The sequence below is a fragment of the Taudactylus pleione genome, unplaced genomic scaffold (assembly GCF_031769625.1).
Source record: "Taudactylus pleione unplaced genomic scaffold, aTauple2 ptg000486l, whole genome shotgun sequence".
NCBI classification, from domain to species: Eukaryota; Metazoa; Chordata; class Amphibia; order Anura; family Myobatrachidae; genus Taudactylus; species Taudactylus pleione.
In genome coordinates this window covers 1,436,124-1,462,013 of record NW_028284888.1, presented here as the reverse complement: position 1 = coordinate 1,462,013, position 25,890 = coordinate 1,436,124, and the positions used below count along the sequence as shown (strand labels likewise).

Below are 25,890 nucleotides of genomic sequence, written 5' to 3'. Positions count from 1 at the left end.
ACCGCACTCCTCTGTGCTGGATCATCTGCCCCCCCCCCTGCCTGGGTCAGGCCAGATGTGAGAGAGCTGGAAATGACACTATAATGCAGCTCTGCCCTCTCCTAGGAGCAGATGAATCACAGTATTTATGTCAGTAGGAGAGAGCGGAACACTACACTACACTACACTCCATCTGCGCAGGCAGCAGCTGCTGAGGTGAGTGACAATTACACCATTATAACTGATCCACTTCATCTGGGGGATCTTCTCCCAAATGGTGTCATTGTGTACCCGGTGCATTATATCAATGTATTCATTAGAAGCAGGTAATTGCTGTGTGATGATAACTCAGTGCTGCTAAATTCAGGGGAGAACAAAACGTACAAAAAAGGGTCAGGCTGAGCCCTTTGTATCACAAGGATATTTGCTAAGTGACTGTTTTGGGGTTTCTTTACAACCAAAATCACACAAACTCAGAATTGTATGCACGAATGCTTCTCTAAAGCTGGCGCCACACATTAGACCAACTTACATCCAACCAGCCAACTTGTTGATTGGTTGGAATGAAAATCTGGTAACGTATGGGAGTAACTGATGATCAGCAATTTGCTCCTAAATGCCAGAAAACAGATGAAAATGGCGTCAGACAAGTTTGTTAAATGTTTGATCTAAACTATTTGTTCAAACAACTTTTTTGTCCATTTTCCGGCGTTTGGGAGCAAATTGCTGATTGTCATTTGCTTTCATACCTTACCAGATTTTCATTCCAACCAATCAACTAGTTGGCTGGTTGGACAGATAATCTTTAGATGTGTGGCCAGCTTCACACTAACGCAAATGCAGACTGACATTAGTATATAAATTAGTGCATACACATGTCTGATATACAGCCTTTGGAAGCTACGGTTATTGTCTCTTTTGTGTAACCAGAATCTGTGCAGGGACATGTACAGAAAGTGCTTATTGTAGTATTCCTGGGAGATGAAGCTGCTGTAATGAGACGTCAGTCACTCGGTACCCTGCAGCAGCTGTCATTATCATTAGCTCACTCAGGGGTCTTATAGGACCGGACCATGGAGGAGACCCGCAGAGGAGAATGTTGTAATGTCGGTGCTGTTCCGTGTATGATTGATTGATGGGATTATCAGTAACCAAATTATCAGGACGGTGCTCCTTAAAGTAAGTAGTTCATACACAGGGGAAGAGGAAAGATGTATTATTTTGTGGTGCAAAATATTAATTAAAACCGGTCTTAAAATTTATAATTATTTTATAATGTATACAAGTTACCGTGCGTGTTATTGGTCTCTGGGGCCTGATTCAGAGCCGCTCGCTCTGACAGAGCCCTCGCTCTGAATCAGGGCTGGGCGGGGTTTTTTTTGGATCGACCTCTTTGCCGCTCGCATAGCTGTGGGTGACCACCCACAGCTATTGCGAGCGGCCATGATGATGGTCGCGATGGTCAAGACCATCGCGACCATCGGGGCTTGCGACGAGACCCTTGTGGTAGGGTCTCGTGGCCGCAAGCCCCAGAGAGATTTCGGCTCTAACAGAGCCGGATTCTCTCCACTGACATCACTCGAGATGTCAGTGGGGCCGCCCCCAAACGGCAGGCATTCTCATGGGAACGCCTCTGTTTGGACAGTCACCCAAGGCCACTCAACATCGACAGCTCGACTCACTTGGTGCGAGACCCGGAGTGACGGATTGCCCGTCCCTAGCCGGGTCTCGCGCATGCGCACGATGGAGCCGGCTCCATCGTGCACATGCGCTGTGGGCCACCATTGACCCGGTTGCGAGCGCTCAGCACTTGCAACCGGGTCTGAATCAGGCCCTCTGTTCCCCACAAAAGAATGCTTTTGTCCTTCTTCCCCTATCTACAGTTGTCTATTACTCAAGGTGCATACACACACGATTTTTTGAACGATTATCATTAACTATATTGTTTGTCGTTCAATCATTGTAAAAATCGTTCACTTTCTGAGTTAAAAAGATGAACGAGTATCGTTCATGCGCGTTCATGTTTGTAGTTCAGTCAGACTGACCAACTGAACGATTTTCATTAAGGGAATATGCAAAAATCGTTTGTAGTTCCAAAAAATTGTTCATTACACTTTAAAAAATCTGACAGATAATCTGACAGAAAATCATTCATAATGTCGTTGGTAACAAAATCGTTGTGTGTGTATGCAGCTTTAAGGTGCGCACACACGTAACAATTTTGTGAACGATTTAACTATAACAATGTTGTTATCGTTCAATAAATTGTTCAGTTTCTGCGTTATAGCAATGAACGAAAACCGTTTGTAGTTTTTAGATCATTTCAGACTGTCCAACATAACGATTTTCATTAAGGGAAGGAACATTTTTCGTTCATCTTTGTAGAAATCGTTCATTACACTTCAAAAAATTGTTCACTTTTCAAGGGAAAATCTGACAGATAATCGTTGGTTACAAAACCGTTACGTGTGTGCGCACCTTTAGGCAGCGCAGGCTCAGTGCATGTTTGTCGTGTTCTCATGGAGGCACAGCGGATCGGCCAGCGCAGAGCTAAATGCAAGATGCTTGTAACTGCTCCTGCATTCCATGCACGCAACTATGCGCTTGATGCAGAGATGGACGCTATCCGCGTACTTGTGCGCAGCAGCTGTATGAGAATATGCAGAAACTGCCGGAGGCATCTTGTGTAAAAAGACGACCAACTACAGGCTCCTGTGATCGGCTGCTGCATCTGATCGCCATCGCGGCCATTGGGCAGGCACCGGCCATCAGAGTAACCCACAATAAAGATGTTCATATATCCAAGCAACACTGTACCCGGTATAATAGGCTTACATGCAGCCGCAATCTCTATATCTCCAGTATGGGATCATTTAAGTGTAGTCCAATAATGTCCATACAATTCAAAGTACTGTAGGCGCTGGTATAGTATCAATAGTAGCAGACAGTGTGCTGTATTAGTCAGACATATGACACGTCCATCCCATTGGACATAGATATCTATTATATCAATATTTGCTGCAACAATCTCCAACATCAAGCATACAGATATGTGGTAGCATAAATGTGCACAAATGCCTGAATTAAACCAAATAAAGTAATAATAGGAAAAATGTAATTAATACAAACATTTTTATTAATTAAATCTTTCCTGACTTGCCTACTTTTGAAAAAGCATTTCAGGGAGATTGATAAAGTAACACCTATGAGCGCGGCGGTAAAGTAGGCGTGTACTGCTACATCTGAGGGGCTTGTCATACATATGATTGGCATGTACTACTACATCTGAGGTGTGTATCATACATGTGATAGGTGTGTACTGCTACATCTGAGAGGTGTGTCATACATGTGATAGGCGTGTACTGCTGCATCTGAGGGGCGTGTCATACATGTGATAGGCGTGTACTGCTGCATCTGAGAGGCGTGTCATAAACCTGACTTACATCCAAATGTAAATGCAGGGGCATAGAGAGCCAGTCCGGCCCGGGGAAAGGGGGCACTGGCCACACCCCCTTAGTGAAGAAAAAAACCTGTTTGTGAGCAGAGAGCAGTTTCCAACACGCTGTGATGTAAGAGGGAGGGGTGGGCGGTGTCAGACCCGAATCCCTTCAGCAAGCCCGGTCTCGGGTAATTAGTAACCGACTACCCCCCCTCTCAGTGCACCTGTGTAAATGAGCCCCAAAGCAGTTAGTAAGATCTACGGAAGAGGGGGCGGGGCCATGATGAAGCGATCGTGCTGTCACACCCTGTGCCCCGCCCCCAAAGATGAGTTATGCTTCAGGTCATGACAGCTCCCTCCCGGAAGGAGGGAGCCAAATGTCGGCAACCCTGGGTACACCCATCCCAGGCCACAAGGCACAGAGGGGCCCGAAGTTCAGAGGGTCACAAAACGGGTCTGTGGCCCCTAATTGTAATTAATAAACTTACTGTCTGGGCAGTCCGTCCAGTGCAGTGCAAATAGACAAAAAAAAAAAAAGGATCAAGCGCCCCCTCTGGTTACGCCCCCTCTCTGGTGACCCCCATCACCTGGTCTGGCCGTGCTGCGATGCACATTATGAATTGACGGCGATCAGGTGACCAAGCCTGGGAAGGCGAAACGCGCGTCTGCTGATGGTCTGTCCACGTGTAAACCAGCCCTACATTGCTACACCACGAGCGGCTGCATTTTCGAGATTACACGCGATGGCTATTTGACGGGCTGTCTACATGTAACCAGCTCTACCTTGTTATACCACGAGCAGCTGCACTTCTGCAATCACATGCGATGGGATGATAACCAGCAATTGAAACTTCTTTGACCACTGTATCAGTATCACGTTTCTACTCCAGGTATTCATTTTTCTCCTATCACTCTAGCGCTCTCTCATCCAAGCCGGGCTGACACTCTCCCTCTGCAATGCCCATATAGCAATAGAGGGGAGATACAGTCAGGAGCGGGGACAGCAGAGGCGCTTAACCTGTTGTTTCCCTGGTAGTTCTGGTTCACTCCTCTCTCATCCCTTGTTCGCTATATTTATATAAGACAAGGGACAGTAGAAGGTGTGTGACGCAGCTTGACACCAGGCTATACTTTAGCTCTCACTACACTTTAACTCTATTGTGCTATGTTATATACCAAGTAGATTTATCCATACTACTTTACTTGTCATACTGCAATGGATGGAGTTTTCATCATTCTCTAAACTTCCTACTAATTGTGTGGATATATTCAGCAGGTTTTTTCTGTATTATTAAAGATATAGAGACATTTGAGTGTCACCTTCCAGGGTAAATACTTGAATTTTTGCCGTCACAGGTATGACGAGACAGGAGTAGGCAGGAGTTTACCTATGCTCTTCATTAATTGTATGATCAACCACAGTTTTTACATATGTCAGCTTAAGGATGTCATGAAGCATTAGCAGTCTTAATTAACCCTTTTGAGGCTCTGCCATTGAGGATAATTAGTACAAACGATGTTGGCTTCCTTATACAGCTGCTCAGATTTCTGACTGTATTGCTTAAATATTTCTCTAATATATTCAATGAGATCGTGTAAATAAGTATTTTTATTTGTCAGGAATGTGGTATATGGATTCTGGTTCCCTGAGAAATTTATCCTAAATAATTTTTCTGACTATGTGATCGCACAAAGGAACTGTGAAATTATATTTTCGCCATTTATTTTGTTAATGTTGTATTGTCTTGTGATGTGTAATTTATGATTATTCGTTGTTTTTGCGATCCCGGGTAATAATTAGTGTATCTATTATACACTTTTTTATTGAATAACTATTAAAGGTTAAGTATTAATATAGTTTATTGCTCACTTCCATTTGATTTGATTTTTTTTTTTATTGATTTTTTCTTTTTATTGTTAAAGAGTGCACCAGTAAGACTACATTTGTTCTTTTTGCTTAAATGCAATTGTTTAATTATTAAAGTTTTATATATTCCAAATAAATATGCTGTGTTACTGCTACATATATATATTATATATATATATATATATATATATATATATAATAAATATATATACACACACATACAGGGTTGGACTGGCCCACGGGGGTACAGGGGAAATCCCTGTGGGCCCTACTGCATGAGGGCCCCACCACTTGCTCTAATGTCAGGTTGCAGACTGTGCACTTGAATGATACATTGTTGCTCTATTAGAGGGTTAGTTGTACATTTCCTCCCATCCCCCCGTGTACATGGCGACTTTTCCTACTGTTGTAAAGTAGCAAACAGACGATCATGTTAATTATACCATAGAGCCGCAATGCCCCTCTTACAATAATATTTACTCCTAGTAACAATGGGACACAGTGGCTCATTGAGACTAATAATGTCTGTATTGTATACATGCTCAGGGAATAAGGGAAGTTTAGGTTTCTAAACAAGAACCTTTGTTCCTCTCACAGCACAAACAGCAAAGGTCAGGCCACAATATGCCCCTTTCTTGCTTCACCCTGGTTCTCCGAATTTCCTGAGCCAGGCAGAAGAATCCTAAAGAAACGTGATATTAGGAGATTAAGGGCCTGATTCGGAGCAGCTCGCTAGATGCGATCGCTTGCACGATGTGTATGCAAATTGCGTTGGCAGTGCTATCACACAGCAATGCATTAGCATGCCCAGTATTTCTTAGAGAGCGATCACATAGTGTATGCAGACACCCATCAGCCTGTTTTAAGACGCCCACTGGTGCACGTCATGTCCAGGAAGTGTATGCAACCATCGGTACATCGGATGCTATCGCAGCGCTTGAGGTTGACCATACCCTGCCGCAAGCACTGCGAGTACTTCAGTGTAAAAACCAGCCAGGTGACGTGTACTATGATGCTGTCTTATAATTATGCATTCCTCTAACACGCCGCTGAGATGCTCAGGCACGCCTGCGTCTGCACCTCCACTCCCCCGTTTTTAATGGCCAACCCCTGTTACCACCTACAAATGGCTTCTCCTGTCACTCACTCTGCTGGGCTGTCTATGCGCTGCGAGCGAATGCATTGTGAACTTTCGCTAAGGTATGCGCATGTAATCTCTCACGAGCAGGGCCCTCTTCCCTCATGTGCTTCTCATTACATTTTCTTCTACTCTCTACTCCCCGTAAGGGCACCTAACACGTCTCTGCCAACTCCCGGCAGCTTATTGTGAGTGTAATAATCACTATTGCAGCAATGTATATAATGTCCTTCACTGTAATGTACTGTAAGTTACTTGTTTGTTTTGTTCACTTATTAGCTTTATGTACTGTGTAAGGCGCTGCAGAACACTTGTGGCGCCATATGAATAAAAGATACGCACTGCATACCATCGGCAGCAGCGAGCGTTTGCATCTTAGCGAGTGGGTCTGAATCAGGCCCTAAGGTCCAAGGTTCTGCCGACAATGTGTTTAGTAAATTGTGAACAGTATTAAACAGTCTGACAAGCACAAGTAAATTCAGGCATTTTCATTTAGCACATACAGGGCCTGATTCAGACCCGCTCGCGAGCGCTGAGCGCTCGCAAGCGGGTCGATGGTGGCCCAGTGCGCATGCGCACGACGGAGCCGGCTCCGTCGTGCGCATGCGCGAGACCCGGATAGCGACGAGCAATCCGTTGCTCCGGGTCTCGTACCAAAGGGGGTGTGCTGTCGATGTTGAGTGACAGCACGCCCCCTTTGGTGGGCGGGCTGGGGGCGTGGCTGCCCAGACGGAGGCGTTCCCATGGGAACGCCTACCGTCTGGGGCCGGCCCCACTGACATCACAAGTGATGTTAGTAGGAGTGCTTTCGGCTCTGTTTGAGCCGAAAGCTCTCTGGGGCTTGCGGCAACGAGACCCTACCACAAGGGTCTCGTCGGAAGCCCGATGGTCGCGATGGTCTTGACCATCGTGACCATCTTCCTGGCCGCTCGCTATAGCTGTGGGTGGTCACCCACAGCTATGCGAGCGGCCAGGCGGCCATTCTAAAAAAAAAATATCCCGGCCCTGATTCAGAGCGAGCGCTCTGTCAGAGCGTTCGGCTCTGAATCAGGGCCACAGTACATATAGGGGTAAAATACACTGTCGGGCATACCATGTCTTTTAACTTTCTTATAAATAAAGTTTAATGAAGTATTCACCCTTCTAAACCAATTAAATGATGTCATGATAAATTAATGATGTATAAAAAACACCTTTATCATCAGTCATTCACTTCCGTTCAGGTCAATTACATTGGGAAATGAATATGATAAATGGTTGAAAAGCTTTGTGTTCTTGGTAAAAATGAACCCACTTTTGACAAGTATATATCAGACATGCCGACATTCTGGCTGCCCCTTCTGGGAGGGGGCAGCCATTTTGGCAAAATTGGGGGCGTGGCCGGCTGTTGTGAGCGGAATGGGGGCGTGGCCACACACTCATATAATTTTGGCCCCACTCACGCTACACAATGCCGATAATCCAAGCATTGTAAAGCAGGGAGCGGGGCCAAAATGACGCGATTCGGGGGGGGGGGCGGGGGAGGCGTCGGCAGCTTGCTGGAGGCTTGCCTGCCTTCCCGGGAGGGGCACACGATTTTTGGGAGGCTCCCGACCAAATCGTGAAGGTAGGCAAGTATGGTATATACAGTATATTGTAGTACTTTTTTGTTGTTGTTGGAATGATATACATGTAATTATCTTATGCGCTGATTTCTTGGGTATAATATACAGGTCAGTTTCTGGGTATGATATATAGGTCATTATTGGGTATGATATACAGGTAATTGCTGCGTATGATATATGGGTCATTGTTGGGTATAATATACAGGTAATTTTCTGGGTAAGATGTACAGGTCAGTTTCTGGGTATGATATATAGGTCATTATTGGGTATGATATACAGGTAATTGCTGCGTAAGATATATAGGTCATTATTGGGTATGATATACAGGTAATTGCTGCGTATGATATATAGGTCATTATTGGGTATGATATACAGGTCATTGTTGGGTATGATATATAGGTCATTATTGGGTATGATATACAGGTCATTGTTGGGTATGATATATAGGTCATTATTGGGTATGATATACAGGTAATTGCTGCGTATGATATATAGGTCATTATTGGGTATGATATACAGGTAATTGCTGCGTATGATATATAGGTCATTGTTGGGTATAATATACAGGTCAGTTTCTGGGTATGATCTATAGGTCATTATTGGGTATGATATACAGGTAATTGCTGCGTATGATATATGGGTCATTGTTGGGTATAATATACAGGTAATTATCTTATGCGCTGATTTCTTGGGTATAATATACAGGTCAGTTTCTGGGTATGATATATAGGTCATTATTGGGTATGATATACAGGTAATTGCTGCGTATGATATATGGGTCATTGTTGGGTATAATATACAGGTAATTTTCTGGGTAAGATGTACAGATCAGTTTCTGGGTATGATATATAGGTCATTATTGGGTATGATATACAGGTAATTGCTGCGTATGATATATGGGTCATTGTTGGGTATAATATACAGGTAATTTTCTGGGTATAATATACAGGTCAGTTTCTGGGTATGATATATAGGTCATTATTGGGTATGATATACAGGTAATTGTTGGGTATGATATACAGGTCATTGTTGGGTTTGATATATAGGTCATTATTGGGTATGATATATAGGTAATTGCTGCGTATGATATATAGGTCATTATTGGGTATGATATATAGGTCATTATTGGGTATGATATATAGGTCATTGTTGGGTATGTTATATAGGTCATTGTTGGGTATGATATATAGGTCATTATTGGGTATGATATATAGGTAATTGCTGCGTATGATATACAGGTCATTGTTGGGTATGATATACAGGTCATTGTTGGGTATGATATATAGGTCATTATTGGGTATGATATACAGGTAATTTGCTGGGTATGACATATGGTTATTTGCTTTGTATGGTATTCTGTGATTAGTATGTTGTATTTTACATTAATGTTGTGCAAGAAACTACAAAGACAATTAAGATTTGGCCTTGGCTCAGCAATATTGGAATTTTCATTCCACAATTTAAAAAGTAGAGGGACCAGTGCATTTATAGAGCGGTATATACTGTACATGCACCTTTTCCTGTACTGCCATATATTGTGTTTATTCTGCTGGAAGGGCATGTACAGTAGATTGCCTTACGCTGCCCTTTATTGTAAGCTGAAGGGAACAGGATTTCTCTTTTCCTTGCCATGATTCATAGTCTCATTGTATAGCACTAATCATTGTATTAGCCTAATAAAAAAAGTTATAGTCAAAGGGCAATCCTGCTAGGAAGACCTTCGCAGCGCGGTGGAGACAATGCTGGATTTGCGCAATAGAGGGTTATACACAATATGATTTGGAATATAAGTTGAGTGACACTTTGGTACAATCCGCCCTCCTGTTTCCTTCCCATGATAACGTATCTGTCTGTGGTGTTACGTGTTTTCCCAGCCGCCTGGCACCCATCCATCACGCTGTAATAAGCTTTGTTTGATTTGCTCAGTGGGAATTCTTTGGCTATTGAATAGTACCAGTCATTCCCTGCGTAGTTTGGGAGACAAGCTTTTCATGGGCAAAAACAAAACCTTCAAACCCCATCAGCCATGAACTATCACAAAAGACTCGCTGAGCATGATAAACCACCAAGTATACAGCGAAGACGCAGTTATTAGTTAGCGCTAATGGAACACACACAAAGAAAACGGGATAGCTGGATTATTTTATTTATTTTTTTTAAATCTATAAACTTTCCGGGACCCTGAGTCAGTCAAATGTATGTGCATTAGCTCATCCTATATTCATTTAAATCAGTCTTGGTCATCGTTCTGTATAAAATCATACTTGCCTATTCCCGAATTCCGGGGAGTCCCAAGAACTCCCAGGAGAGCAGCTCGCATTCTGCATCCAGACCACTTCCTAGTGAAATGTGCACACGGGCAGGTGGACAATGGGGCATTTCTTAGCAAAAGGATTCACAGTGGCCCCGTCGCAGGGGGTGGAGCCAAGATGATGACATAATTTGCCCTGGCCACTATTGAATATCCGCTGGAAGATCTGATCAGGTAAGATAACATAGCAGTGGGTGTGGATTTGTTTAATGCTGGGTACACACTATGCGCGATATGTCGTTCAATCAGCCGATGACTGACATATCGCATAGTTCATGGGCGGGCGTGTATAGCCAATATGTCTATGAACAACGCCGTCCAGAGACATATCAGGTCGGCCCTGCAGACAGGCTGCAAAGACCTCCGCCACTGACATAACAACCAGGCGGGCATATTTAAATGCCCGCCCAGTGGTGACGGCGGATCGGTCTACTGACCGATCCGTTGTCCTAGTGTGTACCCAGCAGTTGGATAGAAGGCAGTTTTAAATTTCCTGCAAAAAGATGCCGAGATTATCTGAGCAATAATGCCCAGTAGTAATACTTGAAGATAACAAAACAAAGAGACAATTGGGGAGATGTACCAAGCCTGGGAGAAGTTGCCCAAAGCAACCGATCAGCTTCTGTCTGTTTATCGGGAATCTGGGCATGTGCAGAGATCGCACGCAGTCCTCCCTATGCTTCTGCCTGATTGACTTGCATAGGGGGGACTGCTTGCAATTCACAGACAGAGGCGTTTGTGGGGTGGTCCTGGGATGGGGACGGCCTGCCTCGACCTCGCAAGCTGGGCAGCGGTGGTGATCCCAGACTGCGACCTCGGTCACAGCGTTGGGATCGCAGATGCTGACATGAGGTATTGGTATAAGGGGTATACGTGGTATATAAACACAGTCTCATCTGCGCCAGATCTCGTTAGAATCTGTGCCTCAATTGGCTTCCTCTGTAGAGCAGTGACCGAAGGTAGGCATCCACTATACAATTATCTGTCAGATCTCTGTCCAATCTGGCTGGTTGGAATGAAAACCTGGTAATATATGGGAGAAAATGACAGTCGGCAATTTGCTCACAAACACTGGAAAATGGCCAAAAATGGTCGTTCAGACAAATTGGTTAAAAAAAAACACACAAATGTAACCAATTTGAACAATTTTGTTTGTCCTTTTTTCAGTGTTTAAAACCATATGATCGACTGTCATTTGCTCCCCTACATTACCAGGTTTTCATTCCAACCAGCCAGATTGGACAGATAATTGTATAGTGTATGCCCAGCTCAGGTTCCGTTGAATAACTCGGGTGGAGTAAACTTCCGCATAAGCATGATGGGAACACCAACTTTCATTGTAATGCTGTGCACTGTCACGTTTAGCGTCCTGGAGTCCCCTACTAAAGGGCTGGAAGTTGTGGTCCCAGGTCAATGAAGGAGGAGTGAGGGGCCTAGATGTTCAGTATCCTCGTCCACAAGCATCGGATGTTGGCCAGACCTGACCTAGGGTGCGGAGTCTAACCTGCCGGGAGGTGATCACCAGTGACCCCTCCAAACAGGATATGGGTTACAGCTGCACTCGGCAAGCAGGTCGCGGTCCCCAGGTCAGGGATCCAATGCAAGAGGGAATAGAGAAAGACACCGCTATGGCCCACTGGTAATATAATCTCTGTATCACTAGTACAGAGACGCACAATAGAGAGGTTTCCTGAGAGGTGCTGTGACAGACCAGAGGGAGAGAATCCACTGAGGAGTAGGTTCTGCAGCTAATACTGGAGGGAAGTGAGGATATGCTGCTGACTTGAGGAGAAGGAGGGTCTGTACTTTGTACACCAATGTGCGTACCAAGCAGACAGGCAAAAGGTATTCTGATGCACTGCTGCACCAAAAGGTGGAACTTGGAGTTGTACACAGACAAAGACAAGGATATGGCACTTTATAAATATTACACAGACAAAGATGTACTATCACACTGCTGCACAAGGATATGGCACTTTGTAAATAGCAAACAGGTAAAGATGTTCTATCACACTGCTGCACAAGGATATGGCACTTTGTAAATAGCAAACAGGTAAAGATGTTCTATCACACTGCTGCACAAGGATATGGCACTTTGTAAATAGCAAACAGGTAAAGATGTTCTATCACACTGCTGCACAAGGATATGGCACTTTGTAAATAGCAAACAGGTAAAGATGTACTATCACACTGCTGCACAAGGATATGGCACTTAGTACATCTTTGCCTGTTTACTATTTACAAAGTGCCATATCCTTGTGCAGCAGTGTGATAGTACATCTTTGTATGTTTACTATTTACAATCACACTGCTGCACAAGGATATGGCACTTTGTAAATAGTAAACAGGTAAAGATGTTCTATCACACTGCTGCACAAGGATATGGCACTTTGTAAATAGCAAACAGGTAAAGATGTTCTATCACACTGCTGCACAAGGATATGGCACTTTGTAAATAGCAAACAGGTAAAGATGTTCTATCACACTGCTGCACAAGGATATGGCACTTTGTAAATAGCAAACAGGTAAAGATGTTCTATCACACTGCTGCACAAGGATATGGCACTTTGTAAATAGCAAACAGGTAAAGATGTACTATCACACTGCTGCACAAGGATATGGCACTTAGTACATCTTTGCCTGTTTACTATTTACAAAGTGCCATATCCTTGTGCAGCAGTGTGATAGTACATCTTTGTATGTTTACTATTTACAATCACACTGCTGCACAAGGATATGGCACTTTGTAAATAGTAAACAGGTAAAGATGTTCTATCACACTGCTGCACAAGGATATGGCACTTTGTAAATAGCAAACAGGTAAAGATGTTCTATCACACTGCTGCACAAGGATATGGCACTTTGTAAATAGCAAACAGGTAAAGATGTTCTATCACACTGCTGCACAAGGATATGGCACTTTGTAAATAGCAAACAGGTAAAGATGTACTATCACACTGCTGCACAAGGATATGGCACTTAGTACATCTTTGCCTGTTTACTATTTACAAAGTGCCATATCCTTGTGCAGCAGTGTGATAGTACATCTTTGTATGTTTACTATTTACAATCACACTGCTGCACAAGGATATGGCACTTTGTAAATAGTAAACAGGCAAAGATGTACTATCACACTGCTGCAGAAGGATAGGGCACTTAGTAAATCTTTGCCTATTGCTATTTACAAAGTGCCTTATCCCTGTGCAGCAGTGTAATAGTACATCTTTGTCTGTTTACTATTTACAAAGTGCCACATCCTTGTGCAGCAGTGTGATAGTACATCTTTGTCTGAGTAATATTTACAAAGTGCCATATCCTTGTGCAGCAGTGTGATAGTACATCTTTGTCTGAGTAATATTTACAAAGTGCCATATCCTTGTGCAGCAGTGTGATAGTACATTTTTGCCTGTTGCTATTTACAATCACACTGCTGCACAAGGATGTGGCACTTTGTAAATAGCAAACAGACAAAGATGTACTATCACACTGCTGCACAAGGCTATGGCACTTTGTACATCTTTGTCTGAGTAATATTTACAATCACACTGCTGTACAAGGATATAGCACTTTGTAAATATTACTCAGGCAAAGAGATACTATCACACTGCTGCACAAGGATGTGGCACGTTGTAATTATTACTCAGCAAAGATGTACTATCACACTGCTGCACAAGGATATGGCACGTTGTAAATAACAAACAGGCAAAGATGTACTATCACACTGCTGCACAAGGCTATGGCACTTTGTAAATAGCAAACAGACAAAGATGTACTATCACACTGCTGCACAAGGATATGGCACTTTGTAAATAGCAAACAGGCAAAGATGTTCTATCACACTGCTGCACAAGGATGTGGCACATTGTAATTATTACTCAGCAAAGATGTTCTATCACACTGCTGTACAAGGATATGGCACTTTGTAAATAATCACTAGGACTCAGTACATAGGAGATGTACAGCGCATATACTGGAAATACCACTGGGAAGAGTCTCTGGAAGATTGCATGTGAAGCCTGGACGAAACAAACAGCGACCATCTGGGAATAACAAAGTTGATCAGGCAATTTCCTGTTCACCTGAATACCTGTTCACCTGGAGACCTGTTTATACCCCCAGGCAGCTGTCCATTGGATGAGCAAGTCAGCTGAGAACTGACACAGCTACCACTGGATAAGGATCCATCAGGTGATTCAGCAAAGATGGCTGCGCCCATGACCATCACCGCAGGATCTCTGATATGGAGGATTGTGTGACAGTCACCTGGGCCCTGGGGAGAATACTTAGCAAGTCACCTACCACTGCACCTGACGTCTCACTGCTCTCACTAATGATGGGAAGCCGGCGCTGCGGAAAGCAACAGCTGATCCCAGGCACTATCTTGTAGATTCCAAATTCGTTGCTACTTAACCTACAGTAACACTAAAAGGTTGCAAGTAACATGAGCAGCGACTCTATGATATGTAGTATTTGTCTTGGTGTGCCATCTAGGCTATTCATTGTTGGATGATTTAATACAAGACTTTTCTACGTATACCAGACTTGGAGTGCCGCAGTTTTTTGTCCATGTAACCATTTTCTTACTGAAGGCAACCAAGCAGCTGTACAATTTATCTTTGAAGTGCCGGTCCAGATTTGTTTTATATATATATATATATATATATATATCAAAGCATGGAGGCATATACGGGAAAGAAATTGAACATGCATAGACAAAGTATGATAGTTTTAGAATTAGGGAGCTGAGGGGGAGATGTATTAACGGCGACATCGTCGTTGCGGTACATCCCCCCGACTTCGCGTACATACCGCGGTTCATTACCGCTGTATGTACCAAGGATTTCGCAAAGGACAGCTCTCTCGATGAGAGCTGTCCTTTGCGATGCTGCCGCCAGAGGGACTTCCGGGCCCGTAGGCTTCTATTGGGTAACGCCACCTGAAGGTGGCGTTACCTAGCGATGCGAAGCAGCAGAATGCAGCGCATTCTGCTGCCTAATACATACGGGAATGCACTAAAACCCCCGAAAACTGCATTTTCGGGGGTTTTACCGCATTTTGCCATTAATACATCTCCCTCTAAATGTGAATTCTGAATGAGATGGATGTATGTAGTGAGAAGGATGTTGGAACCCACTGGGATTGTTGTGATGAACGAATGGGAAGATTGTGGGCTCTGTTTGGGATGTGGGAACCACATAGCTGCTGAGACCTCAGTTGTATAGACTGCATGTGTGTATTCCAATGAGCACACAATTCTGTGAATTAGTAGCGCCGCCATTTTGTGAGTGACAGCAATCTCAATCTGTGAGAGTGCTGACTCTGCAGTTAACCACAGGGTGTGATGGCATACCATATCTGTATTGCGCAAGACACACGTCCATTAAGGCGTCTGCCTTAATGATCGGAATGTCATTGTTTTTTTAAGTTTGATTAGCAGAAATTCTATAAGTTTTGTGAAATTTGAGATCATGAGGTCTAAGAAGCCTTAATGGGACATGTGAAACTGTAAGGTTTTTTGTCTATGGAATTTCATTGCTTTTTTATAATTTATTAACCATCAGGGACGGGAGCAGCAAACCGGGCCACCTGCATGGGAGAAGGGCAACAAAATGGTACATTAGCGCTGGTGGTGGAGGGGACAGCACACAGGAGGTGTTTTGGGGCTACAGAGGGAGAGACGGCTGCGGGGGCAGGCTGCAGGCTAGCGGGGCAGTGGCAGGAATGGGGCAGTGCACAGGGGCTCACTGGCGCTGATAGTCCCAGCCCTGAACTGCTTCTTAAGACCCTTACACACGGAACGATGTGCTCATGATGCAATATTGTGAACGATTTCCCTTGAACACTCCCCAGCACTCCAGGACACAATATGGTTAAACAGCACATTTTCACTTGGGAACTATTGTGCAAGATCCAAAGGTAGCTTAGTGGTTACACAGATCAGTGCGACCCATGTGGCTGGATCCATCCATGCATCTGTTACAAAAAATGAATAAAAGTATATAAAAAAAAAACACTGCATGCACCACCCCCCCCCCCCCCCTTCCCAACCCCAGGAACAACCATCCCCGGGCTCTGGTACTGGTTGTGCTATATACAGGAGACAAAGTTGTAGGGTCCCCCGTATGTGGCACAACCAGCACCGGGCTTTCAGAACCAGCCCTGTTTGCCAAAATACAGGGGACAAATGACGTAGGGGTTCCCCGTATTCAGCGCAATCAGCACTGGGCTATGAGCCAGTCCTGGTTCTCGAAATACATGGGGAAAAAATGCCCAACCCAAGCCGGGAATCCCAGGGTAGCTGCCCCCCCCAATAAAGGGGTCCCCCTCTCCAGGACACCCCAGTCCCAGGCTGATACCAGCATGCGGGGAGGCTTGCTGGGAACTGTAGCAAGCAAAACACAATATTTTAACTCTTTACCTCCACTTTATATAATCAACCCAGCACCCATCGGCCAGGGGTGCCAGGGATAGCCCCGGGCTATCAGCTATCACCAAGAGTACCATCGATGGTTAACTCACCAATGGCCATTCGTACCCGCATTCCAACACTCTAAGTGTAGAGAGGCGCAATGGAGAGAAACGTTGTAGCCTGAGACATCCTGTGTATGCGCAGTAACTGCGAAAGCGCATTTTGCCACTGTGAGGTGGATTTACATCCTGTACACAGCACGAGACCCGTAATTGTGTTTCCCTTTTCTCTCATACAATAGTGAGCCTGTGTAGGGCTGTGTGTGGCTTCCTCGTAGCTTTGCCTGCACAGCAGTCTCTGGGTGTTGCGTTAATCCTGCTCTTCTGTATAATTAGGCAGAAGGGAGGCTCCTCCCGGCTCTATCTGCTCCCTCTGACTACACCCTGCTCCTGTGTCCTGGGACAACGTCTGGTAAGCTTCTCGCCTTAGTTATGCACTTTCATAGTAAGAAAATACCATTTCAGTCAATATTATCCGGATTATTCACTGGAAAGTCTGTTCCAGTATAATGGTATGTAAAATGGTTTAATGAGCTTTACCCAATACTCCCTAATGTAAAAGTAAGGCACCGTATGTATGTACTGCTGTTATTCTATGTGTCTGCTCTCTGAGGATGATAGTACATAAGGTAATGTAACACAAGGCTTCCTATCCACACACTTTCCGACACTTCCAGCAATCTCAGTAAGTGGTAATGTAGGGAGTATGAAATACTGAGGGCCTGATTCAGCAAGAGACGCAGATGCTAATACGCACGCAATCGGCCGATTGATGCATCATAGTGTGCGAACTAGCCATTGCGCTTGGGACTGCGGTCGCAGTGACTATTCAGACCCATGGCAGAGTGATTGACAGGAAGTGCCGTTTGTGGGTGGTGACGGGGGGTGGTCGGGGAAACGCGGGGGTGTCAGTGCGAATGCCGTTGCATAAATCAGCCTGAGCTCCCACTGCGTGCAATGACGTTAGCAATATCTAAGTAAGGTCAGGGCTGCTGTAATTCTGAGCGAGGGACCGATGGTACTCGATGGTACCGATGGTTTCACTATTTAGCTAAGTAATACAGATGTGCGTATGGGGATGTGAGCGTCCTTATGTTGGGCTGCGATGGCATTGCGATCATTAGCATATTTTCGCAGTGGATTTGCGTGCGATTAAGGTGCTGCGAGCGCAATAGCGATCCTTGCTGAATCAGGCCCACAGAACACTACGCAGGCTATAGGGTATCTGTGAGAATACGCCTCTATAGCTGTTTGTCCCTCCTCTGCTAATATACTAATGTATAATAGCTACAAAACACACACAAAGGGTTACACTTTTTTTTTTAATACACCCTGGAGCCACATTATTACAAAGAAAAAAAATCTCTGCTGTTTAGTGGGAATCTTCTAACATCACTTAATCAAAGTATAAGAGATTAGAATAAACCCCTCAAATACAACTTGGGTCTGTTGGTACCGATGTTTACGCTGTCTTGCGAGAACGTACGCGAAGGGAAGTAGGCGGCATTATGTAGTGTTGGGTTACATTGCGTATGCGGTCATTAGCATATTTTCGCATCGACAGGCTGCATACGAACGCAGCCTTGCGACCGGGTCTGATTCAGGCCCTCAGTACAAATCTCTGTACAGCAGCAATCGGGACATATAACTTGTGATGAAGAAGATGACGTCCCACTCACATAATGATTGTAAATATTCCCTTGAATGGCGCACGCACATGTGCATGTATGTTTAGCAATTTTTAATGGTAATACAGAATTTCTGAATTTAGGGCCTGATTCAGAGCCGCTCGTAAGCGTCCGCTCGTTCGCTCCGAGCGATGTTTGCCCAACTGCGCATGCGTACGGATCGTTATACGCATGCGCGAACCAGTCAGTGCGGCCGAAATTCGTTTGTTCACTAAACAGCGAATGCCTGCTATTTTGAGTGACAGGAGGAGGCGTATGTGGGTGGTAACAGGGGAAGGTGCTTGAAAACGGGGAGTGGAGATCCAAACGCAGGCGTGCTTAAAGGTCAAAACGGGCGTTTTAAGGGTGTGCATAATTAATACAGCAGCGTCATTGACCACGTCACTGGGTTATTTTATAGCCAGAACTGCTCGCAAAATTGTGGTAGGAAAAACCAACCACAAGAATAGCGAGCAGTTCATACGCTGTTCGATGTACTCGATTAATCTAATAAATAGCGGACATGACGTAGGATGCGAGCGGCCAGGGGGCGTATTTTTCCAAAAAACGACCGCAAGTTTTGTTCGCTCGTTCAGACCTAGAGGCGTGAACAGACCGAACGGTTCATTTGAATAGCCACCCCTATTTTCTGGACGAGCGAGCGCTAATTGTGTCCGGCTCTGAATCAGGCCCTTAGTTCCCATCTTACTAGATTTCTGTTTTCCAAAGTCTTAGGGGCCATTTATCATGACATTTGGAATGCGATCTGGGTGCGGTATTAGAATTCAAAATTGCATTGCAGGATGTGATTCTATCGCCCAGATGTATTTCACAATACCATCATCGGATGTATGGGCCAAACTGCTTGATAAATCCGATCGCATCGAAACCTTCACAGAAACCTATGTGGGCTGCGCAGAGGCGTTTCTAGAGAGGGGCCCCGTGTGCAGTCTCCGACACGGGCCCCCTCCTCTCTGCCCAGCAGCACACTGAGCTGTGCGCAGCCAGCGCCGGAGTTATAGACTCTGGGCACTAGAGTGCGCCCAGAGTCTATAGAGTATGCGCAGGTCACCGGGAAAATGTCCGCAGCAGCCATTTTCCAGTCGTTTTTACAGTGCCGGACCCCCGCCCCAACATGGGATTCCGGAGAGGTAAGTAATATGATGGGTGCAGGGTGTTCAGTGCGGACCCTGCACCCATTATAGATACGCACCTGGGGCTGCGGCTGCTGTCAGAAGCGGAAGGACTGCAGCAGATATTGGCGATTGCTGCGATCCCTCCATAATACATTCAATGGACACTTAATATTTGTGGATATCTCCTGCACATTCCTGGGCACAGGGGCGTTCCTATAAAGTGTATAAAATGCGCTCTGACACTGGTAATCCCGGACGTACCGGTACACATACACTTTCTGACAAGCTTTCATTTTGCTTTGTATCAACTTCGACACCTGTCTGCAGGATTCAAAAGCGTTAAATGCACATAAACCATGTGGTGGAGGTCTGTGAGGATGGTCATCCAGCGTTTGCCAAGCGCTTTGCTTACAGGACACATTTATCCTGCGTCTGACACACCAAATGCTGCCGGGAAGATGTGAGATACTTCCTCTCGCACAGCGGTTCTCAGCCTCAACCCCCAAGATTTCCCAACAGGCCATGTTTTGTGGATTTCTGTCTGTGGGATAATTACTGACCCAGCAAAATAGAGTAACTCATCTGTGCATGACTAAAGAAATCCAGAAAACGTGACATGCTGCTGGTACTTCAGGACTGGATGGAGAACCGCTGCTCTAGCACATAAAGAACAGGCTTTAAATGCAATGTAAACGCACTGCGAACACACTGGGTGAAGGTTGACCGTCATGTTCGGGTGAAGATAGATGTCGGAAACGACCAGCGGGCACGCGCCTCGCTGGTCGTTTTGGACATTTAAATGCCCGATTTGCAGCCGATACCTGAGCGTCTGCACGATTATTATGTCGTAATCGTGCAATCGCTCAGTATTATCGCAAAGTGGATGGGCACCTTTAGGTAAGGTGGGCGTCCTTATGTTATGCTGCGTATGGCATTGCGATCGCAGATATTAGCATATGATCACAGTGAGACTGCGAGCGTCATTGCTTTAGCAAACGCTGTTGCGATCTGTACTGAATCAGGCCCTGGGTCAGAGCATCTCCAAAACAGCGGGTGTTGTGGGGTGTTCCCAGTATGCAGACTGCTTAATGCCGTGGTTAGCACCTACCATAACTGGTCCAAGGAAGGAGAACCGGGGAATTGGTGGCAGGGTCCTGGGTGTCCTAGTCTCATGCACGTGGGGAGTAAAGGCTAAGTCCGTCTGCTCCGATCCCACACTGGGGCTACTGTAGCACCAAATGCTGACAAAGTAAATGCTGGCTATGATAGAAAGATGTCAGAACACAGAGCATCGCAGCTTGTGCATATGGGGCCGCGTAGCCAAGGACCAGAGTACCCATGCTGACCCCTGTCCATCACCTAAAGCGCCTACAATGGGCATGTGAGCGTCAGAGCTGGACCATGGAGCGATGGTAGAAGGCGGCCCGGTCTGATGAATCACGTTTTCCTTTACATCATGTGGACGGCCGGGTGCGTGTGCGTCATTTACCTGGGGAAGAGATGGTACCAGGATGCCCTATGGGAAGATGGCAGCTGGCAGGGGAGTGTGGTGCTCTGGGCAATGTTCTGCTGGGAATCCTTGGGACCTGGCATTCATGTGGATGTTACTGTGACACGTACCACCTGCCTACATTGTTACAGACCTTCATGGCAGCGGCCTCTCAGCAGGGTAATCCGCCCGGCTGCCACACTGCAAAAATGGTTCAGGAATGGTTTTAGGCAGATGGTGACTTGACCTCCAAATTCGCTAGAACTCAGCGCCTGATTCAGAGCTGTACGCTAATGTAAACGCATTTGCGAATTTTGCCGCTTAGTAATTGTTAAAATATGCTAATGCATCAGCCGGCGTAATTTGTATTGGGACGCCCCTGTAGCTGTCCGCAACTGCGTAGACAAACGCAAATAGGACGCAGATCCTCAAAACATCGACTGCTCGAGTGAGTCTATGGTCACTCAGAATGGCCGCGGTAATTGAGACGCTGGAGCTTTGTTCTCTGTGTGCGCGATCGCAGGCGCTGGCTAGTACAGAACCGGGAAATGGTCCTGACATGCTCGCGTTTTGGCCGAAACTCCCCGTAACCACCCACAAAATGGTCTCTTCCTGTCAGTCAATTACGAGTGAGTTCTCACAGCGAGGTCGATCTCAATACATTCATATCGCGAGCGCAATGCAGCTATGACGCATGCACAAACCACCGATAATCGCTCGACTGCGTTAACATCGGAAGAGCGTTCACCTCTGAATCAGGCCCCTCAATCCATTCAAACATTTGAGATGTGCTGGAAAAACAAGTCCGAGCCATGGAGGCCCCAACTCGCACCTCACAGGACTTAGAGGATCTGCTGCTAACGTCTTAGCGCCAGATATCACAGGACACCTACACAGGTCTTGTGGAGTCCATGCTTGGACGGGTCGCAGCTGCCCACATGATTGCGCCTGCACCTGCCACGCACTAGCCCCATGCCCACATGATTGCACCTGTCACGCACTAGCCCCATGCCCACATGATTGCACCTGCCACGCTCTAGCCCTGTGCCCACATGATTGCACCTGCCACGCACTAGCCCATGCCCACATTGCACCTGCCACACACTAGTCCCATGCCCACATGATTGCACCTGTCACGCACTAGCCCCATGCCCACATGATTGCACCTGCCACGCACTAGCCCCATGCCCACATGATTGCACCTGCCACGCACTAGCCCCATACCCACATGATTGCACCTGCCATGCACTAGCCCTATGCCCACGATTGCACCTGCCACGCACTAGCTCCATGTCCACATGATTGCACCTGCCACGCACAAGCTCCATGCCCACGATTGCATCTGCCACGCACTAGCCCTATGCCCACATGATTGCATCTGCCATGCACTAGCCCTATGCCCACATGATTGCAGGTCCCCACATAAGCCACATTCCCATTACTCAGGAATATTTCACATCCACTGCCACGATGCACATTCCATTTCCCAGCCACATTCCCCTCACTCTTCCAAGGACATCAGCTTCTCAGTTGTGGTTATATCATGTAATTGTTGCAAACTTTAGCTCCGGAAGGAGGAGGCGTCCGGGCAGAAGTGCACTAGCCATTATAATAATAATATTCACACCACTTGTATCCTGGCATCAACTTCATGTGACCTTGAACAAGTCACTTTATTTCTCAAGATTGTAATTTTTAGAGGCAGATAAGTTGTGTGTAATAAAGTATAAAATATGCACTGTGTGTTATATATAGATAGATAGAGATCAATGAATGTGAGACAGCAGCGCCATCTAGTGTGTGAATTCCAAATCACGTCAATATTGCGACTCAAACATAAATTTTATTATTTTCCACCAAAGGACTCCAAGAAGGGATGTTTTTATGTGTCGATCCCAAAAAAAAATAAAAGAAACAACAAACAAGTGCATTAATAAACAGAGAACTTGTTCTGTACAGTTCTAAAAGAACCTAAACCTTTGAACTAGTGAAATACCGATTTTCAATTATTATATACGTTTGTGCATATAAAGTAACAAGTGACGTATTATGTAATCCCTGGCTCACTGCCTTCTAATCACGGCCACTGCCAACCTAAAGATATACAACAATGTAATATAGTATGGAAGAGCTGAGTGTACATCAACAGTATATAAGAATGCAGTACCAACACACATCAGTCACAAATGCCACAGCTTCAATAGATTTATACCACCTAGGACAAATGCTGCGCTTATAAGCAACCAATACTGTGTGCAACCCCTTGAAAAGTTTTTTGAAAGATGAAAACAATCAGTCAAAATATAGACTTTTTGAATCTTATTAAACAAGAAATATGGAACCTGCGATTAGGTAATGTGAGGCTTCCTTTTAGCCGATTTTTTTTTTTCATATCAAAAACTTTTCTAGGAACTCCATCTTGGTTCCTTTTAAAACACAATATTTTGCGCAAGGTGGTGTAAATCTATTTAAGCTGTGGCACGTTTGTCCCTCTCAGGTGGATGGGAGATATGTCCCCACTCACAATGTGACTGGTTGAAAACTTTTTGCTTAGTCAGGAAGGGTATAGACATATGCCCACTCCGCCGGGGACCATGACTTGTGACCTCGGGGAGAGTCCTGGCAAACACCTCATGAATTGTAACCTATTTATTTGAGTGGTCAAAACGTTTGTCTAAACTTTGCCAATGTTCTCTACTCAGCTGAAAGCTCTGAAGCACAGGATGGACATCATGAAAGAACCTTCTGCTTTCTACAATTACACGTACGAGTACTACGACTTGGAGGAGGCCCCGCATGGCCCAGCACAGCCGCATGCACTCCATGTAGCATCTATCGTCATCTACTCGCTGGCATTCCTTCTCGGGGTGCCCGGCAATGCCATGGTTATCTGGTTCACTGGTTTCAAATGGGAGAAAACGGTCAGCACGCTGTGGTTCCTCAATCTGGCCATTGCAGATTTAATCTTTGTACTGTTTTTGCCTCTACACATCACGTATGTGGCCACGGACTTCCACTGGCCTTTTGGGAAGATGCTTTGCAAAGTGAATTCCTTCATCGCCATCCTGAACATGTTCGCCAGCGTCTTCTTCCTCACTGTCATTTGCCTGGACAGATACATGCTGCTGACCTGGCCCAACTTTGCACAGAGACATCGGACACTAACCAAATCGGGCATGGTCAGTGGCATTCTGTGGATATCGGCCACGTTTATAGCCAGTCCGGCTTTGTACTACAGAGACACGACAGAGATCTACAAATTCACCATCTGCTTCAACAACTTCCACGAAGTCAATCTTGCCATAGCCATGAGGACCCACATCTCGCTTACGCTGATCAGGTTCTTTGTTGGGTATCTCTTCCCTTTGCTGACCATGATCATTTGTTACACCATCCTGTCGATCAGGATGAAGAGGAAGGGCACACGAGCCAACAGTAAGTTCTTCTGGATGGTGCTAGCGATTGTGGTGGCGTTTTTCCTCTGTTGGACCCCTTACCACATATTAAGCCTGCTGGAGTTAAGGGTCCATGAGCATGATGCATTTAACGATTGGCTTAGAATCGGAATGCCCATTTCAACTAGCATGGCTTTTGTCAACAGCTGCATTAACCCAATCCTTTATGTTCTGATAAGCAAAGTGTTCAGGACACATTTAGGGGCTTCAGTAGCAGAAATTTTCAAACACACTATACGAGACATTAGCCAGACAGGCGCCAAAAGTGAGCAACTCGTAGACTCCGAGAACAATCCAACAGTCTGTGAAACCGTCTCTTGAAAGATTGTTTGGATCACATACAAATTCTGAGAAAGGATTAATAACTTACTAGGCCTTACATGAGACCTGCTCATTATCAGTTATGTGCTAACATAAATACACTATATGAGGGGTAGGCAATGTGTTGTGGTACTACACCTCCCAGCATACCCTCAGGTTTAGCATGCCCTTACAGTAACTGTTAGGTCATGCTGGGAGGTGTAGTTCCACACATTGCCTGCACCATTGCTTGCTTACATTCCAATCTCCCAAAAGGGCTGGAAGCAAATATCTCATGACAAGCTCATAGTTGGGTTAAGCCAATGGGTGGCAGCCACGTTTGGTGGCACAGTGGCAGGGCTCCTAATGTGGCTGCTGTTTTTCAGTTCCTTTGTTGCTACAGTATGTGTCACTTTTTGGTAAAAACCATTAGAATAATAAAGCTCTTAATTAATCATTCTTCATGAAACAACTTATCTGCACTGAAGCTTCATTTTTAATGTTCTTTATATATCTATCACATTAAATATCAAAATGCTGTTATATCAATTACCAGCTTTGTATAATATGTATATATATTTTTTCAGAAATATAAATTGATTCATTTGCAAAAGACACTTAATATGACTTTTTAAAATATGAGCACCTGATTATGTGGCTTATTGTCTCACCATTTTGTACCCCTCCTTATTTCTGTACCTGTACCCCATATCTCAGCTTCTAAAATACTTGATAAAGAAATATTATTAAAATATATATATTTGCAACATCAGACCCTGGGTGCTGTTTATTGCATTGCTCTGGAATATATAATATATAGACTCAAATATTTTCCATGATTTCTTTAAATATATCCTGTCACATGAATTTTGTTTTTTATATATTATGTACAGCTTTGTATATAATATTATAGTAGATATATTTCTCTTTGGGGAAGAATGTTAGATTTAAATAGATTTTTTGCCCCCCATTGACCACTCCTGTGTTACCATCCTCGCAGCAGGACAGGAGCTGCTGATGCCCTTGTTACACTGGTC

The 25,890-nt window shown here is 45.0% G+C and overlaps 1 protein-coding gene across 4 annotated transcripts; it reads left to right on the top strand.

Annotated features, from left to right (window-relative positions):
• CMKLR2 (chemerin chemokine-like receptor 2) lies at positions 1-25,625 on the top strand. Of its 4 annotated transcripts, XR_015869982.1 has the most exons (3): positions 1-195; positions 23,801-24,995; positions 25,073-25,625. XR_015869982.1 is itself a non-coding variant. In XM_088449480.1 (2 exons), the coding sequence occupies exons 1-2, from the start codon at positions 112-114 to the stop codon at positions 24,872-24,874; spliced, it is 1,158 nt and encodes a 385-aa protein (XP_088305606.1). In that variant the 5' UTR covers positions 1-111; the 3' UTR covers positions 24,875-25,625. The 4 variants fall into 4 exon arrangements, 3 of the variants coding, with proteins under 3 accessions (XP_088305606.1, XP_088305607.1, XP_088305608.1); XM_088449480.1 differs by having other exon boundaries at positions 23,801-25,625; XM_088449481.1 differs by lacking the exon at positions 1-195 and adding an exon at positions 886-1,158 and having other exon boundaries at positions 23,801-25,625.
• Positions 25,626-25,890: the final 265 nt, after the last annotated feature.

Coding starts and splice junctions, on each gene's coding strand:
- CMKLR2 (XM_088449480.1), top strand. CDS start 112: ATGAATCACAGTATTTATGTCAGTAGGAGAGAGCGGAACACTACACTA. Junction 196..23,800: donor CGCAGGCAGCAGCTGCTGAG/GTGAGTGACAAT, acceptor TTCTCTACTCAG/CTGAAAGCTCTGAAGCACAG.